Consider the following 18,080-nt stretch of genomic DNA (forward strand, 5'->3'; position numbering starts at 1 on the left):
TCGTTCGGAGTACGCTCTCTCTACGAGCAGAACTGGGGGGAGTTTCCGCTTGCGCAGAGCAGACAGCCGAGGAAGACGTTCTTTTCCCGAAAATCTGCTCCCGAAAACAGCTGCTTGGCTCCTGGGCGGGAGTTAGCGCCTCATCAGGTCTCGGCGCACATCCCCCTCCATGCCTCGGACTTTAATTGCGCCAACGTCGCCTTAAAGGGGCAGCCACATTGGTAGCTTCTAACTCTTAAAGAGACAGGAAGGTCGATTGGTCTGAGATTCTTAAAGAGACAGGTAAGAGTGTAGGTTGGCAGGGCTGTGCTTTCAGTGTCACAATCCCTTCTTGGGAGGCCCAGATGCCTGGGAAATTCGGAACTTGAGTGGGACAGGTGGGAAAATGGAGAAATGGTGTAATTCCTCCGGAGGGCGATGAAGTACCAGCCAGGGGCGGGGCTTCTGGACTCCTAGGGCGCGGGAAACCTAGAGGGAGGAGCCTGTGGGCTCCGAGGCGGGGCTTCCAGACGAGCTAATCACGCGTGGGGCGGTGCGGACTAAAGGGCGGGGTTTGTGGATCAAATGAGACCTATAGATGCCCCCGAGAATTTAGTCTAGTGCGTGGGGGACCTTCCTGTAAGGCTTTGAGGAAGAGAGAGGGAGTAGAAGGCTTGAGCAGCGCCCTTTCTCTGCCGGGGGGCGCGTGTAAACAGCGGCACGCGGCCGCGGATTTGGGGGTCACATCCACGCCCCTTTCCACAGGGACCACACCGCTTGGGGCGGCGGGCGGAGCCGCGGGACGGCGGCGAGACAGGGTGACCCGACTGCATTCCTGGCCAGTGTGTCAGAGCCACTTCCCGCCCCCTCTGCCGTGATTTCGGATCCTATTCCACAATTGGGGCGTCCCTCCTTCTCTGGGTGTGAGCGGCTTCTCAGAGCGGAGGGAGGGTCAGGGGAAGGGAACGCGTTCCCTCAGCCCGGGATCACCAGACAGTTTCCCCAGCGTGGGCGAGACTCCGGGACTGCGGGCTCGGGACTACAATTCCCAGAGGGCGCAAGGAGGGGAGACGCCCGATGTCCATCGTGGAAGCTGCTGGGGATTGTAGTCCCAGCCTAAGACTTTGGACTCTTGCTAGGAAACTGTATAAAGATCCAACCCATCCTTTTTACCGACGGGGAGATTGAGATTCAGAGACTCGAGGGGATACTGATTTAGCGAGGGTGTCTTCTCGACTTAGGGGCGGGGCATGTGAGTCTCCCCCAACCTCTAACCTTCTAACCCTTTAGTGGCGTCCAAATCTTCTTTCTAGGAGGGGGAAACTAAGCCTGGAGGGGTGGGACAGGGACTCAGGAGTCTGCCTCCTGCAGCCCCGGCGAGATTAAAGTCTGAATTCTATCTGCGTGGCCACATAGACCTCGGCTTCTGGACCTCGCCCTTCCTGTCTGTGAAATGGACTTTGGGTGATTCCCAATGGGAACGTCTCGAGAAGTCGGCCTACTGCCCCTGCAGGACTACAAGTCCCAAGGTGCTCGAGGCGACCCCTACTCCCCCTCCTCTCTGGGACCCGCCTCCCGTCTGCCGGAGTCACGTCGTCTAACCTGTTCCCGGCGCCTGCCCCGCCCCGTCCTCCGCTCCCCGCAGCCGGAGCCGGAGCCGGAGGAAGTCCCCCGGTGCCAGGATTTGCCCCGGATCCGTGAGTTCCACCCACCCCTGGGGTCCAGCGGCTCGGGGGGCGCCCGACACCGCGTCCCTGGGAGGACTGGGAGGGGACTCGGACACCGATTCCCAGGGCGGAATTGGGCGTTCGCAGATGCCAGGGTCCTTCGAAGGAAAGAACTCATATTCACGGGGCAGAAGGAAAGGGGACCCTGATGCCTGAGTTCTTGGGGTGGAGGGCTCGGACGCCGTGGTCCTGGGGGGACGCTGGAGCTGGGACTCCCGAGTTCCACGAATTGGGCGCTCTCGGAAGCCTGAGTCTTTGAGTAGAATTGGAGTATCAGATCCCTGAGTCTTAGGCAGCAATGACAAGACTCGGACTTCTGGACCCTGGAAAGGGCGGCCATCCCTGCCGCCCTCCAGCTACCTTCTCGACCAAACCTCTAGGTCTCAAGGTAGAGTTAGGAGTGGGATGGGGATAGTGGAACTCGGGTCCCTGGAATGTAGCAGGACAAGCCCCCGAGGTCCCCCTGGAGGCTAGGTTCCGGCGCTCCCTACACTTTCCGGCTCTGGGGTGGGGGCGAGGAGGGGAACCGAGGCAGCTCTCCAACCTCTGTGGGGCTGCGACATCGCCAACATATCATTAACCGGGGCGTCAGACCTGCCTAACCAGAGGAGGGACCTCCACCCCAGGGCGCCCCCTGGTGGGAGCGGGATCCTCCCATTACCCCACGGAGGTGGGAAATAACTGGGGGTTTGCAGAGGGGGTTCTGGAACCCAGGGCCGAATTCCAGAAGGTAGGATTGGATTCTGGGAGGCTTGCATGCCTGGGCCCTACACAGTCATTGCACAGAGAGGACAGGGGTAAACTGAGGCTAAGAAGTCACACAGGTAGCAGAGTTGATTGGAGTTTGGCTTCCTCCTCTTTCTGCAGCCTGTCTGGGAGACGGGATTCCATCCATTCCCACCAGATTTTCTGACTAACCTTCTCTCTCCTAGGGCTCCTCGCCCTGACCCTGAGGTGAGAAATGTCACCTCCACCCCCATCTGTCTGACCTGAGGTTGTGTGGGAGATAAGCGAGGGATAGAGGCTAATTCTGGAGGTGTGTGTCTGTCCTTGAAGCTGGGGGAGGGCAGGGACCTGCACCTCCCTCTGTCTCTCCCTTCTCTCCGCCCCCATGAGTCATGTGATGGGATTAAACAAGGGGGTGGGGGAGGAAGGGGGTTCTGATGAGAGAGGGAAGAACTTCCTAATGTCTGGGCTTGAAGGGCATTTGGTGATAGCCTGAGATGAAATTAAAAATAATAACCGTGGCTGCCAAGGCAGAGCTCCCTGTGAGCCAGGCTCAGCGCTGATAGGTAGATGGGATGTTCCCCATTGTCTACAGAAGTTTCGGGCAACTGCCCAAAGGTGCTTTACTGACTCCACCCCAGGGAATGACTCCTCTCTACTCCACTGGGGAAACTAAGGCTGGAGAGCAGGCACAGCCCACATCCTGGGCTTTTGCCGCCTTCTCTCTGGAATCTTCTCTCTCCGCATGCACCTCTGCCTAGATTACTGGGGATGACCACTAGCCAGAACTCACTAGTGACCGGAGAGAATTTAGGGCTTAGGAAGTCGAGACTCCAGAGGTCAAAACTCAGGGCTTTTAGAATCTCAGAAAGAGCCGAAAGGGCTCTCTTGTTGGGAGGGAGGAAAAAAAAAAAACCCAACAGATTACTCTGGGTCTTGAGCCCTCACTGTGTGCCAGATCCTATGTTATCTTTTTTTTTTTTTAATTTTTTTTTCAACGTTTATTTATTTTTGGGACAGAGAGAGACAGAGCATGAACAGGGGAGGGGCAGAGAGAGAGGGAGACACAGAATCGGAAACTGGCTCCAGGCTCCGAGCCATCAGCCCAGAGCCCGACGCGGGGCTCGAACTCACGGACCGCGAGATCGTGACCTGGCTGAAGTCGGACGCTTAACCGACTGCGCCACCCGGGCGCCCCAGGTCCTATGTTATCTTAATGAACAGCCATGAAAAGTCCCTAATTAAGAATCCTATATGTGTGAACTTTATTTGGTGCCTGCATTGTTCTAAACACTGTACCTAAATTATGTCACTCAAACCTCACACCCTTTTGAGGTGAAGGTATTAATTCCCCCATTATACACACGAGGTAACTGAGGCACAGAATATAACTAGCCCAGGGTAGAGACTTGGAGAGGGGAAAACCAAGTCCTAGAGAGGGTGGGGCCTCTCCCAGCGACAGTCAGTCCGGACGGAAATGTAGGATTTCAAGTAGGGTATTCCCAGCCTAGCCTGGCGCTCTGACTTGGTTCCCACTGCGGATGATTCCTCCAGGAAGTCCCCCCGAGATCCTTAACCCCGAAGGACTTGGCTTGGCCGCGTGCACGAGGGCGGGGGGAAAGGAGAGTTAGGGGTGGTAGGGGAGGGGAGGAGTGGGAGTTGGGGTTAGAGGGTATCCTGGGGTGGATTGGAGTCCGCAGGAGGAGGAGCCGGGAGGTGGAAGTGGAGGGCAGGGACCTGGGAGCAGAGGAGCGGCCTGTACCGCCCTCGCGCGCCGCCCGCTCCCCCCCTCGCCCCCCACGCCTCGCCTGTCGCGGGAGGTGAGGCACCTGCCCGGGCCCGCAGCGCATTCCCGGGGTCTGAGCTCACGCGCTGTCTGCCTGCCCCGCCAGGTTCGGGCCGTGACCCAGAGCGCCCCCTGGCGGCCCGGACAACCCCTCTGCCCGCTCCAGCCCGGCGAGGGCCCCACGCCCAGCCTTGGCATTTCCTTAGAGCCAGAGGCTGTCAAGCATGGGATCTGAGAGCCTTAGAAATTTGGGAGTCCTGAAATCCCCAGAAGAACCTCTCACTGCCAGAATGCGCGCACTGGAGGCCGCATAGAGTTGTCCGTTTTTATATTTTAACAGACAAGAGTGTTTTCATGTGTGTCTGAGATTCTAAAGGCCCTGAGTTCTGATTCCTGGGGTTTCTACTTTCTGAGGCCTGAATTCCCAGAGCCTTAATTCCTCTTGCAATCTCTGGCCACTTGGATCCTCACAATAGTCCTCTCTACCGTGCATTCAGCTAGACTTTTAGGACGGTGGAATCCTGGGATAGAGAGACCACAGTGCAGGAAGATAGAGACAGCTAGGCTAGCAACACTGGAGAATTCTAGAATGTTCCAAAGATAGAATCTTGGACTCAGGACTTTCAGACAGTAGACTTCCAAGCTGAGAGTTTTAGGCTCTGTAGAGCTTTAACTGCAGTCTCAAGGTCCTACCATTTCAGAATCTAGGCCTCTGAGAGATTGAAGAGGCCTCTGAGAATAGCTGACTGGCCTCCTCCTCCCACCGTTGGGGAAACTGAGGCCCGGGGAGTGGAAGGGACTTGTTGCCCAAAGTCACATGCTCCCAGCACACCCAGATGAACCACCAGCCCCAACAGGTTCTGTTCCGAGGCTTCCCAGAGGCCAGAATCAGCGTGTCCCAGCCTGCCCTGCTTCCCACGCCTGCACCTCCAAAGCTAAGGGGTTGGTGCAGACAGGGGAGGTGGCAAAGCTGGTGGGGCGTGGTGGCTACCATGGGGATGGTCCTGGCTTGACCGGTTCCTCTGAACCCGTGACCACAGCAGCCCAGCCACCTCCCTATTCTTCCTGTTAACCCTGGGTCCCTGTGAACAAGGTCTACTCTGGGGAGAGGAAGCTGAGTTGGTCTCTGCCCTGTGGGGGACTCTTCCTTTCTGGTCGAGAGGACCCAGACTCACAAGTTAGGTCCAGGTGTGAAACCTAGTACTGCCAAGTGATGTTGAACAAATGTTTCGGAGCCCTACTTTCTGGCCTGCTACACTGATCGTGGCCATCAAGTGAGGGTGCAAAGCACTCAGCTCAGTTCTCCCGGGCGGTGGCCCCTCAACAAATAGTTGTTATTTCATTTCATTATGCCCTCAAGCAACTACACGGGCCCTGGCACACACCGAAGGTGATCGGTAGGTGATCGGTAGATCATTGATGAAGGACTGATTCAACTCTCATTAGGACTGAGAGATGGACAGTGAACTCTGCCCCCAGACTTCCAGGAAGATTTTAACGTTTTTATTTACTTTTGAGACCGAGAGAGAGACAGAGCATGAACGGGGGAGGGTCAGAGAGAGGGGGAGACACAGAGTCTGAAACAGGCTCCAGGCTCTGAGCTGTCAGCACAGAGCCCGACGCCGGGCTCGAACTTACCGACCGTTGAGCTCATGACCTGAGCCGAAGTCGGAAGCTTAACCGACTGAGCCACCCAGGCGCCCCCAGGAAGATTGGAGGGAGTTGGCATTTCCCAGCCAGGGAAGCGGAGGGGTATAGCGCTTCCAGTGGAAAAAAATTAGGAGAGTAAAGGTGCCGTCCCGCTCCTCAAGGACCCCTGGCTCCCTGCGGGCTGGGTCTGAGAAGGCTCTCTCCTCACACCCCACGCAGGCGCCCCGCTTCGGCCGGCACCATGGACAGCGAGGCATTCCAGAGCACCAGGGACCTTCTGGACCTGAACTTCCAGTGTGAGCTGGGGTAGGGGGCGGGGCTTGCCCGCCAGGGGCCCTCCAGGGTAGAGGCGGGGCTCTGCCCGCACGACCCGGGTCCTTACCGCCCTTCCCTTCTGCCCAGCGCTGGCCATGAGACACATGGACCTCAAACAGATGGAGCTGGACACGGCGGCGGCCAAGGTGGATGAACTGACCAAACAGTTGGAGTCGCTGTGGTCAGACTCGCCGACGCCTGTCGGCTCACAAGCGGGAGCCCCCTCTAGGGTGAGCCTCTTCGCCTTGGTCCCCACGTTAGCCCCCAAAGCCAGCTTCTTTCTGCCTGGAGTTCTGTCCCATAGGATTATAGAGTCTGTGGGCTATTTAAGGGCACCTGAAGGCGGGGACCAGTGGAAATGGACATCTAACAGGACCCTCGGAAGAACAGGGCCTTTTCCTAAGCGGCAGAAAGGCACTGTATGGGCTAGCCTCGGCCCCAATTTCAGGGCTGTCTCACCAGTACTCCTCACCAGGGCTCCCTGTGCGTGAATCTCCAGCGCCGGTCTAACTCCCCCGCGTGAATTTTCGATGACCTCTTTTGATCTTCTACTAACCCCCTCTACTAATGTCTCCTTTGCCCCCTCAATGTGCGGGCCTCCCCACAGCTGTCCCGGTACAGCTCCAGCCCGGTCCCCGAGCACTTTAGCAGCCGTGGGTCTCCCCGGAAGGCGACCACCGACGGCGCAGACACCTCCTCTTTCGGACGCTCCGAGAACGCCCCGGCTTTGCTCCCCTACAGCCCGCTGTCCCCTAAAGGCCGGCCTTCGTCACCGCGCACCCCGCTCTACCTGCAGCCGGATGCCTACGGCAGCCTGGACCGCGCGCCCTCGCCCCGGCCCCGCGCCTTCGATGGCGCAGGCGGCCCCCTCGGCCGTGCGCCCTCCCCGCGGCCCGGATCGGGCCCGCTCCGCCAGCAGGGTCCCCCCACGACCTTCGACTTCCTGGGCCGCACCGGCTCCCCGCGTGGCAGCCCCCTGGCCGAAGGGCCCCAGGCCTTCTTCCCTGAGCGCGGGCCCTCGCCACGCCCCCAGACCTCAGCCTACGATGCGCCTGTCGCTTTTGGGAGCCCCCTACTGGGCGCGGGCGGCAGCGCTTTCGCCCCGCCTCTGCGCGCTCAAGGTGAACCAGGGGCCCTATTTGGGGGATGGGAGGGACGCGGGCCTGGGACCAGCCTCCCGCCATATCTCCCATTTGCAACTTCTCCCTAGACGACTTAACGCTGCGCCGGCGGCCCCCCAAAGCCTGGAATGAGTCTGACCTGGACGTGGCGTACGAGAAGAAGCCTTCGCAGACAGCGAGCTATGAACGTGAGTGGTGGGAGGCCAGAGGAGCGGGGGGGAGGGAGGGGCCGGAGAGGTGTCCCCCAGACCCTAATGACTCCCGCCTTGCAGGCCTGGACGTCTTCTCGCGGCCTGCTTCGCCAGGCCTGCAGCTGTTACCCTGGAGAGAAAGCAGCCTGGACGGGCTGGGGGCCACCAGCAAGGTGAGAGGCTGCCGGGGAGGGGGCTGGTGGGCAGGGGCCAGGAATGAGGCTAGGACCAGCTCCCACTCCCGGCTGCACCCCCCAGTTTCCGTGCCTTCCACCCTAAGCTCTTCCTCCTTCCTCCTGGATTTCTGCCCCTCTCCCTGACCCTCTCTTTCCCTCACCCCCTCTGCCTTCCCTCCCCTTCTCTCCCTTCTGACCTTCTGCCCTTACCTCCCTCCCCCTTCTGCCTCCTCCTTTATCATTCTTTGTCCCTAACTTCCTCCCACCTGAGCCCCTTCTTTCCTCCTTGCCTCTTTCTCCCCCAGGACAACCTCACCAGTGCCACTCTGCCCCGAAACTACAAGGTCTCCCCTCTGGCCAACGACCGGCGTTCCGATGTGGGCGGCTACCGCAGATCCCTGGGCTCCGCGGGGCCATCAGGCACTTTGCCCCGCAGCTGGCAGCCTGTTAGCCGCATCCCCATGCCTCCTTCCAGCCCCCAGCCCCGCACTTCCCCGCGCCAGCGTCCCATCCCCCTCAGCATGATATTCAAGCTGCAGAACGCCTTTTGGGAGCATGGGGCCAGCAGGGCCATGCTCCCGGGCTCCCCCATCTTCTCCCGAGCACCCCCGCCTAAGCTGCCTCCCCAGCCCCAGGTGCCCCTTCAGCCCCAGCCACCCCCCCAGCCCCAGCCCCAGCCCCAGCCCCAGCCCCAGCCTCAGCCCCCCGCCCCAGCCCCCCAACCTCCCCAACAAACTTGGGCCCCTGTGAGCGAAGGTGAGTCAACAGTGGGGGGCCCCAGAGGGCTGGTTAGAGGGAGGACAGGTGGCTGGAGACCAGAACAGCTGGGGGAGACATCACAGCCAAACACCCATTTCCGGACATTGTCCCTACAGAGAGCTAGGCTACAGGAGCTTGGGAATTTGCTCGGGAGCTAGGGACAGCACAGTGGTTAAGCATGGACCCTGGAATCCGACTGCCTGGCTCTGTGCTGTGTGACCTCGGGCAAGTCACTTAACCTCTCTGGACCTCAGTTTCCTTGAGTGTAAAAGGTGATAGAGCCCATCTCACTCAGATATGGTATTAGGGTATTTAATCCGTATAAAGTCATTAAAATAGGGCCTGATGTATAGGAAGTTCTCGATAGCTATTGTATTATAATCATTAACGTGTGTGTGTGTGTGTGTATGTGTGTGTGTGTGACTAGCACAGAGCCTAGAGTGAAAGCGAAATGGGTTTAGAGCTCCTTTCCACCACGGACTTGCTGTATGACTCAGGATACATGAGCTAACCTATCCGAGCTTCTGTTTTGTCATCTGTGAAGACAGATTAATAGTCTCTATGTCGTAGACTGTGATGGGCGTTCAGTGGAGTAATGTGTGTACGGAGTGATCGTTACTATTTCTACCTGCTCTAGACGCTCTGATAGGGATCAGACCAAGAAGAGACCATCAAGTGCCAGGATTGAGTATTCTGCCTGAGAGGGTAGGCGAGGAAGGTGTTAGAATCTTCGAAAGTCAAATCTATCATGATGGCAGGGGGCACACGATTCAGAAGTCAGAGAGCACTGAGTTCAAATCCCAAGCATGTGGCTTGGGGCAACTGACCACCCCCTCTGAGGCTCAGCTTCTCTTTCTGTAATAAGAAGATGATAGTAATACCTACCTCACAAAGTAGTGGTGAGAATTCAGTAAGGCAGGCGCGGAAAGCACCAGGCGCGTGCTAAGCACTTGACACGTGGGAGATGTCACAACTGGATGGTATTCGCCGCTCGTGGAAAGTGGCCCAGAGACAGCAAGGAACTGCCCCGGGGTCACACAGCAAATCAGATGCTGGCTGCAGGTCCTGGAGGTTGTGGGGAGGGGGTCTTGGGGTTCTCCCAGGGATTCACCCTCTGATGGGCTTCTTGTTCCTTCTAGGCTCTCCCAAACCTCCCCCTGAGCTGGAGCCAGAGCCGGACCTGGAAGGGCTGCTGACGCCAGTGCTGGAGGCCGGGGACGCAGATGAAGGCGCCGTAACTCGGCCCCTCAGCCCCACGAGGCTGCAGCCAGCACTGCCACCCGAGGCACAGTCGGTGCCCGAGCTAGAGGAGGTGGCCCGGGTGCTGGCAGAGATACCCCGGCCCCTCAAACGCAGGGGCTCCATGGAGCAGAGCCCAGCTGTGGCCCTGCCCCCCACCCACAAGAAACAATACCAGCAGATCATCAGCCGCCTCTTCCATCGTCACGGGGGGCCCGGGGGGCCTGGGGGGCCTGAGCCCGAGCTGTCCCCCATCACTGAGGCGTCCGAGGCCAGGGCAGGGCCCCCTGCTCCTGCCCCACCAGCTCCCGTGCCACCTCCGGCCCTGCCCCAGCTCAGCCCATCAGACCAGCTCCAGAGCATGGTAAGTAACACAGGAGGAAACAGGGGTATGTTAGCACAGGGGAGTGCCCCTTCCCTTTTAGGGCAGAACCTGGACGTGGCACACATCACATCTGCCTCTTCCAACTGGCCAGGAACCCAGGTGCAAGGGAGGCTGGGAAATGTAGTCTTTAATCGAGGCGCGCCTGCATTCTGAAGACAGGGAGGACGTATATACGGAGAGGCATTCGGAAACCTTGGCCACACAGAGACTTTCTCTGCTCCTCTCCGATAACCTGCCCCCCGAGGGCATCCCTTCGGGAATCTTGGGAGTCTTACAACCTGGACATGAGTGTATCTTGGCACAACAGCGGGTCTATTCCGGGACCTGAAAAGCCTGCCTGAAGCAAAGTATTCCCCGATTCTCTCCCCGGTTGCTGCGCAGGCTCATGTCTGCATTCTCTGGGGATCCGCTCTCTCCTCTCAGACCTCAGCAAGCCTGTGCCATGGCTAGAAATGCGCCCCCGCCCGAGACCCCAAATGACCTCTGAGTTCAAGCCCATGGTGTCCTCGGACGCCACTCAGAGCTTCTTTCCTTCAAAACTCCAAGAGCAAGTCTCTGGTCCCTGAGGCTGTGGGTGTCGTGATTAAGTTCACCAGCTGCAGAGCTAGGCTGCCTGGGTTCAAATCCCAGCTCCACGGCATTTATCAGCTGTGCAACCTGAGGCAAGATACTTAGCCTCTCTGGACCTCAGTTTCTTCATCTGTAAAATGGCGGGGCGGGGGGGGGGGTGGAGAATAACCACAGGGTCGCTGTAAGGATTAAGCACGTAGTGCTTAGAATAGTTCCTGGCACTTAACTGATAACTACTATTATCATTGTTAGCATTTGACCGGGGGATGGATGGTCTCCTGGTGAATTTGGTCCAGTCCCTGCATCTTGGCTTGGGGTGGGCGGGTGTAGCCACATAGAACAGTCCTGTTCTCTCAGTGTGGATGGACGGAGAGAGGGGAACGATTCCCGGAGAAGAAGCAGGGACCGGATAGACACCCCAAAATGCCTATTCCCAAGCCCCCCTGGGGGCGGAGCCAAGATTCAGGATCTTGAAATCAAGAATGGAAGAATGACAACTTCTTGAAATCACCTCATCATAGAATCACAAAGTCTTGGCCACAGAGAGACCTGAAATCTCACAGAATTCAAGAGCTAAATCTTGTTATCAGTCTCAGAACAGTGAAATTTCAGAACCCTAGGGCACTGAAGTTTTGAAGAACAGGATCTTAGAATTTAAGTCAGTAACACACCAGGAAATCACAGATTAGTGCACAAATACGCTGTAATACAGAATTCTATTTTTTTTAAGATTTTATTTTATTTTTCATTAATTTTTTTGGTAATGTTTATTTATTTTAGAGAGACAGAGCATGAGCAGGGAAGGGGCAGAGAGAGAGAGGGAGACACAGGATCTGAAGCGGGCTCCAGGCTTTGAGCTGTAGCACAGAGCCCGACGCGGGGCTCGAACTCACAAACCGTGAGATTATGACCTGAGCCAAAGTCATGCGCTTAACCGACTGAGCCACCCAGGAGCCCCTTATTTTATTTTATTTTATTTTATTTTATTTTATTTTATTTTAGAGAGGGGGTGGGAAAGGGGCAGAGGGACAGAGAGAATCTCAAGCAATCTCCACGCCCAGCACAGAGCCTGATGTGGGGTTCGAACCCACAACTCTGGGATCATGACACTAGCTGAAATCAAGAGTCAGATGCTCAACCAACTGAGCCACCCAGGTGCCCCAAAGATTTTATTTTATTTTTTATATTTTTTAAATGTTTTATTTCTATTTTTGAGAGACAGAGTATGAGCAGGGGAGGGGCAGAGAGAGAGGGAGACAGAATTCGAAGCAGGCTTCAGGCTCTGAGCTGTCAGCACTGAGCCCCACTTGGGGCTCAAATTCACAAACTGTGACATCATGACCTGAGCTGAAGTCGGACACTTAACTGACTGAGCCACCCAGGCACTTCCAAAGATTTTATTTTTTTAGGTAATCTCTACACCCAACATGGGGCTTGAACTCACAAACCCAAGATCAAGAGTTGCATGGTTTACACACTGAGCGAAGCAGGTGCCTCCAGAATTATATTTTAAATGAACATTTTCCACTAGAAAGGAATACACAAACACCATACTAAGCAGGGGGAAATAGATAAAAGAATAAAGAGGCCAAAATCACAGCGGTGAGAGAGAACAATGATTAACACTTTGAGTATCTCCTTCCAATCTTTTGGAAGAAATTCTAAACATAAAATATTAAAGTTCCCAATCATAGAATCTTGGGAATGTGACATCCTGGGTCTTCAGCAATTTGAAATGGCATAGCTTAGCATTCCTGGACTCAACATTGGAAATCTGACATACAGCTGCACATCAGAGAATTTTGGAAACCAGTGGCTCTTGGGATCTCCGAATTCCAGGATCTTGACATCAGTGACATCAAAGACCAGAATCACAAATGCTATGTGCTCAGAATACACGAATCTTGTAGGAGGACGCTTGAACATCAAAAACAAGAAAGCAGAAGGAATAATAGGATAAATATTCTAATTCCGAACATCCGGAATTAACACTGGGCAACCTTTGTCCCGTGCGTTTCACAGCATGTATGTTTTATGAAAGAAAGAAGACTGTGGGTGGGTTGACTATCTGGCTTCCACAATCAACAACTCCATGGTCTCCCAGCTTCCTCTCAGTTCTCAGGGCCCAGGATTCCATAATCACCAGATTCCCTGACAATTGTAGGGAACCAGAGGCTGTAGAACTGAGGGATCCTACCCCCGCCCCGCCCTCTGGACTCAGGCTCTGTACCTCCCTGTCTTCCAACCCCAGCCTTCACCTCTGTCTAGTTGGACGCCCTGGGGCAGCTACCGTCGTCTATCTTCTTTGAGTAATGGGTATATTAACAAACTCTCCCAAGTCACTGAAGCCCCCCTCCCTGTCCCCCAGGAGACGCGCTCGGTGCTGCGGAAGGCGGGCTCCCCGCGCAAGGTCCGCCGCGCCCGCCTCAACCCGCTTGTGCTCCTGCTGGACGCCGCGCTGACCGGGGAGCTGGACGTGGTGCAGCAGGCAGTGAAGGAGGTGAGTGTTGCCGAAGTGCAGGGCCGGCGGGGTGGAGGCTGGGGGACGCGGTGTGGCGGCCGCGGGACTGAGTCTCCGCGTCCCCCGTCCGCCCAGATGAACGACCCGAGCCAGCCCAACGAGGAGGGCATCACGGCTCTGCACAACGCCATCTGCGGCGCCAACTACCCCATCGTGGACTTCCTCATCGCGGCTGGGGCCAACGTCAACTCCCCTGACAGCCACGGCTGGTGAGCCCAGACCTGCACGGGGCAGGCGGGGGGGGCAGGACGGCGCTGCGGGTTAACGCACCTGCCGGGGGGGGCGCGTGCACGGCCTCTCACGCACGCCTCCCCACCTAGGACACCTTTGCACTGCGCCGCGTCCTGCAACGACACGGCGATCTGCACGGCGCTGGTGCAGCACGGCGCAGCAATCTTCGCCACCACGCTCAGCGACGGCGCCACGGCGATCGAGAAGTGCGACCCCTACCGCGAGGGTTACGCCGATTGCGCCACTTACCTGGCAGGTGCGAGGCTGCGCTGGGACGCCTCGGTGGGAGGAAGGGGGTCGTGGGGACTGGGCCACGCAGCTAGCAGTCGGGGAGGGGAAGGAGGCAGGCCGCCAATCACAGGAGAGAAGACGTGGGGGCTGCACCAATCAAGTGGCAGGATCGCAACAGAAGGGCAGTGGGACGGACCACCTGGGGGTGGGGTGGGGGACAGGGCCTCCCACCCGGCAGGTGCAAGCTGGGTGTGTGGGGTGAGCAGACTGCGCCAACCTCGAGGGATGGGGGGGGGACATGGGCACTCTGCCATGCAGGCTGGACCCCTGTGTGGATATGAGCGGTCTTGCAAATGGCACCGCCCACCTGCTTTCTCGCGTGCGGGCGTGGGCAGTTGGACGTTCCACCTATGCCATCTGCCTGGCATAGGGCTGGGCAGGTGAGCTGTGCTGCCAGTGGGAGATACAGTGCCACACAGCTGGCAGGTGAGCAAGCCATGGCTTCTGGGGAGGGGCTTGGGGACTCTTCCGCGTGTAGTGAGACGTGAGGCGCACCTCACGAGAGGGGCCACATCATCTAACCAGGTGACGGGAGGAAGTCGGTAGCAATGGCATGGGGGTGTGAATAGCCTCTGTATTGCACACCCGGGCAAACTGTATCATAGGGTGAGGTTGGGGACATCACAGAGTCGGCGTCAGGCAGGCTCTCGGACCTGGGGGTGGGACACTATTTTTGAGAGGTGAGCCTCTACACGACAGCCTGCTGTCTGTGCCACCCAGCGGCAGAAAGTGGACAGGGGCCACGGGGCTTATGGTGAGCAAGGGCAGACGGGGAGTGCCCTGTCATCGGGCCATTACACCTTTGTGCAGGTAGGTGGAGCCTATGAGATGTGAAGACCGTAGGCTCCGCCTGGGAGAGTTGGGGAGGGGAGGAGAAACTGGAACACAGTGGACTGAGCCACTGGAGAGAGGGGGCATGCTGGACTGTACCATTGGGAAAGGGGGTTAAATTCTTGAGGGACATTTTACCCCTTAAGGGGGGGGGGCAGAGGCGGGGCGGGTGGGCTGTACCCCCGGGAGAAGTTATCGCATCCTCTTTGGAGACTTTGCCCCTTGGGGAGGGGGAAGCCATGTGGACTCGCCATCTGGAAAGGGGGAGATGGGCCCACTTAAGGGGGAGGAAGGGAAAGGCTGTACCACCGGAAGGAGGGGTTGAGACGAGAGGCTGGGGGCGCCTGGGTGGCGCAGTCGGTTAAGCGTCCGACTTCAGCCAGGTCACGATCTCGCGGTCCGTGAGTTCGAGCCCCGCGTCAGGCTCTGGGCTGATGGCTCAGAGCCTGGAGCCTGTTTCCGATTCTGTGTCTCCCTCTCTCTCTCTGCCCCTCCCCCGTTCATGCTCTGTCTCTCTCTGTCCCAAAAATAAATAAACGTTGAAAAAAAAAAAAAAAAAAGAGACGAGAGGCTGTAAGCTTAAGTGGGGGAGGAGGGTGGTGCACGGACGACTGTACCTCTGGGAGGGACTTAACGATGTACAGGAGGGATGGGGACCACTGATCTTGCCTTGGGGTTGGACACCCAGTTGGATGCACCCCGATGTTCTCGAATTTTAGAGACTGCGGGGCCCTGGCGGCCGACTCCAGCTCAGGCGCCCGGCTCTAGGCAGGGATACACAGCTTTGCAGGTGGCTCATCCCTCAGCTGGGGCGGCGCCAAATCCCAGGGCCTTTCCCTGTTCTCGGCGTGTCTCGTGTCCCTGAGTGTCCTTTGCCCCCCCCCCGCCCCCCCCCGTGTGCTCACGATCCCTTCCGTTTTACGTTTCAGACGTGGAGCAGAGTATGGGGCTGCTGCACAACGGCGTCGTGTACGCCCTCTGGGACTACAGCGCCGAGTTCGGGGACGAGCTGTCCTTCCGCGAGGGCGAGTCTGTCACCGTGCTGCGCAGGGACGGGCCAGAGGAGACAGACTGGTGGTGGGCCTTGCTGCATGGCCAGGAGGGCTACGTACCTCGTAACTACTTCGGGGTGAGCCCGGAAGAGAGGTTGTGGGGGCCTCCTGGGGCTATTTGGGGAAAGGGGTGATTCCACGGGAAAAAGAGGGGCGAGAGGGACAGTCCGTTATACCGGGGCGGGGGGGGGGGGCGAGGGAGGTCAGAAGAACCCATTAGGGTTCGTGGGGAGACGAGGAAAAGCCCATTATAGTAACGGGAGAGGTAAAGAAAAGCCCCCTCCTCATGGCCTTTCGTGGGGGAACTCCCCAGCGCTGCCTTAGTAGCTTGAGCAGAACTCAATCAAATATTTTTATTATCATCCCTAATAATACTACTGGGAGGTAAGGAAGAATTTTTTGTTTTTCAGTTTTAATGTTTATTTATTTGTGGTTTTTTTTTTTTCAACGTTTTTTATTTATTTTTGGGACAGAGAGAGACAGAGCATGAACGGGGGAGGGACAGAGAGAGAGGGAGACACAGAATCGGAAACAGGCTCCAGGCTCTGAGCCATCAGCCCAGAGCCCCACGCGGGGCTCGAACTCACGGACCGCGAGATCGTGACCTGGCTGAAGTCGGACGCTCAACCGACTGCGCCACCCAGGCGCCCCAAGGAAGAATGTATTTTAGCCAAGGGAAGGGGTGAAAAATACCCTTTTAGTAACGGGGGACGTTACAGACGTGTATGTTACTGGCCTGGGGGCGGGGCAGGTTTCCCTACGCTGCACTGGGCAGGGAGACGAAGACTCCATTAGTAAAATTATGGTAGGGTTGCGGGAGGTTCTAGTCAAGGGAGGAGACCAGGAAGATCCCATTATATTCCCAGGGGAGAAGATTCCTTTAATTGGGGGACAGGTGGAGGCGGGTCCCAAGCAGACCCCATGGGGGCAGTAGGTGTTTCCTTCGTGGCCGTATGGAAAACTCCATTCCAGTTCATCACCTGGGCGGCTGACCTAAGGCATCATTTGGTGCTTGGTCGTGACAGGGACCTCGGGGATTCTGAGGTGGTTTGGGAGATGCCGGAGTCCTCGGAAGGGAGGGGAGGGGAGGGTGGAGACGGCCCACCTGTTTCGGGGGTGGGTGACTCCATTAAATTTGGGGGTGGGACGAGGGAGGGAGAGTTCCTGGTGTCTAAAGATCCTGTCTTCCCTCAGCTCTTCCCCAGGGTGAAGACCCAGAGGAATAAAGTCTAGCTGGAGAGGAGGACGTTTCCAGGGGAGACAGGAGGAAGCGTCCCTGCCTTTGCTCCAGACCTGTCCCTCAGTAACTGCTGCCTCTCCTTGGGCCCCAAGCCCTACAGGGGTGGGGTCCTCACCTCCAGCTCTCTGCTTCCCCGGAAGCCCAGGGGAGAAGGAGAACCTCAGCCTAGAAACTGTCATAGCCGTGGGAGGTCACGATGGGGCTGGGAATCATTGGAGGCAAGAGACACCCCCCTGCCCTCCATTTGTCAAATCAGATTCCGTCCCAAGTGCCTCCTGTTCCTGCTGCCACCCCCTCCCACCCCCTCGACACAAGCCAACACCCCAGCCTAGGAGAGCCTGCGATGTGTCGCCTCCACTGGATTTCCCTGGGAGTCTCCTCTGCCCCCACCTCCCCAGGGTTAGGAGAGACACGCTGGTCTCTACCGGGACCCCTGCCACCGCCTCTCCCCAGTCAAGTGCCTTCACGCAGTGCTGGTTTTATAACCAGATGGGGAAGTTTTTCCTTATAAATAAAGGTAGTTTGCACAGGAATTGGCTCCTCTCTCTTCGGATCCCCTTCTGACGTAATAAGAGCTCATCATTGTTACTGTATTTGCACGCAGTATTCAGGTAGCCCCTTTCTAAGGGATTTCTCCCTCCTGTAAATCCAATCCTTCCTCCTCCGAGCACTCCTGTTTCTTTTGTCTATTTTCTTTGGTGGGGGGCGGGGGCCTTTTTGGTGTTTGGGGGTTTTGTTTGTTCGTTTGTTTTGGTAGTGTCTTCATCTTTCATATTTTGGGTGCTTCCTTTATGTCTTTAACCATTTTAAGCTTAGTTATTTTATAATGTATGTTTGATAATACTATCATCTGAAGTTTGGAGCCATCTAGTTCTAGAATTTGCTGGGTCCCGCTTTGGATTCTGTGTCTCCCTCCCTCTCTGTCCCTCCTCCGCTCATGCTCTATCTCCTTTTCTCTCTCTTGAAAATAAATAAACATGAAAAAATAAATAAAATACATTTTAAATTTTTTTTTTCAACGTTTATTTATTTTGGGGACAGAGAGAGACAGAGCATGAATGGGGGAGGGGCAGAGAGAGAGGGAGACACAGAATCGGAAACAGGCTCCAGGCTCTGAGCCATCAGCCCAGAGCCTGACGCGGGGCTCGAACTCCCGGACCGCGAGATTGTGACCTGGCTGAAGTCGGACGCTTAACCAACTGCGCCACCCAGGCGCCCCATAAAATACATTTTAAAAAAGGGGCGCCTGGGTGGCTCAGTCGGTTAAGCATCCAACTTCGGCTCAGGTCA

The 18,080-nt window shown here is 57.0% G+C and overlaps 1 protein-coding gene across 5 annotated transcripts; it reads left to right on the forward strand.

Annotated features, from left to right (window-relative positions):
- The first annotated feature begins 177 nt into the window (after positions 1 to 177).
- Positions 178 to 17,323, forward strand: PPP1R13L (protein phosphatase 1 regulatory subunit 13 like). 5 transcript variants are annotated; one of them, XM_043600540.1, is made up of 15 exons: positions 178 to 282; positions 1,396 to 1,676; positions 2,639 to 2,742; positions 6,088 to 6,164; positions 6,271 to 6,413; positions 6,791 to 7,304; positions 7,394 to 7,492; positions 7,577 to 7,668; positions 7,977 to 8,427; positions 9,570 to 10,033; positions 12,993 to 13,124; positions 13,221 to 13,354; positions 13,466 to 13,632; positions 15,428 to 15,627; positions 16,745 to 17,323. In XM_043600540.1, exons 4-15 carry the CDS (start codon positions 6,110 to 6,112, stop codon positions 16,781 to 16,783), a joined length of 2,490 nt encoding a protein of 829 aa, XP_043456475.1. In that variant the 5' UTR covers positions 178 to 282; positions 1,396 to 1,676; positions 2,639 to 2,742; positions 6,088 to 6,109; the 3' UTR covers positions 16,784 to 17,323. The 5 variants fall into 5 exon arrangements, with proteins under 5 accessions (XP_043456475.1, XP_043456476.1, XP_043456477.1 ...); XM_043600541.1 differs by lacking the exon at positions 2,639 to 2,742; XM_043600542.1 differs by lacking the exon at positions 178 to 282 and having other exon boundaries at positions 903 to 1,676.
- The last annotated feature ends 757 nt before the right edge of the window (positions 17,324 to 18,080 follow it).

The sequence above is a fragment of the Prionailurus bengalensis genome, chromosome E2 (assembly GCF_016509475.1).
Source record: "Prionailurus bengalensis isolate Pbe53 chromosome E2, Fcat_Pben_1.1_paternal_pri, whole genome shotgun sequence".
Classification (NCBI taxonomy): Eukaryota; Metazoa; Chordata; class Mammalia; order Carnivora; family Felidae; genus Prionailurus; species Prionailurus bengalensis.

Coding starts and splice junctions, on each gene's coding strand:
- PPP1R13L (XM_043600540.1), top strand. CDS start 6,110: ATGGACAGCGAGGCATTCCAGAGCACCAGGGACCTTCTGGACCTGAAC. Junction 8,428..9,569: donor TTGGGCCCCTGTGAGCGAAG/GTGAGTCAACAG, acceptor TGTTCCTTCTAG/GCTCTCCCAAACCTCCCCCT. Junction 13,125..13,220: donor TGCAGCAGGCAGTGAAGGAG/GTGAGTGTTGCC, acceptor CCGTCCGCCCAG/ATGAACGACCCGAGCCAGCC.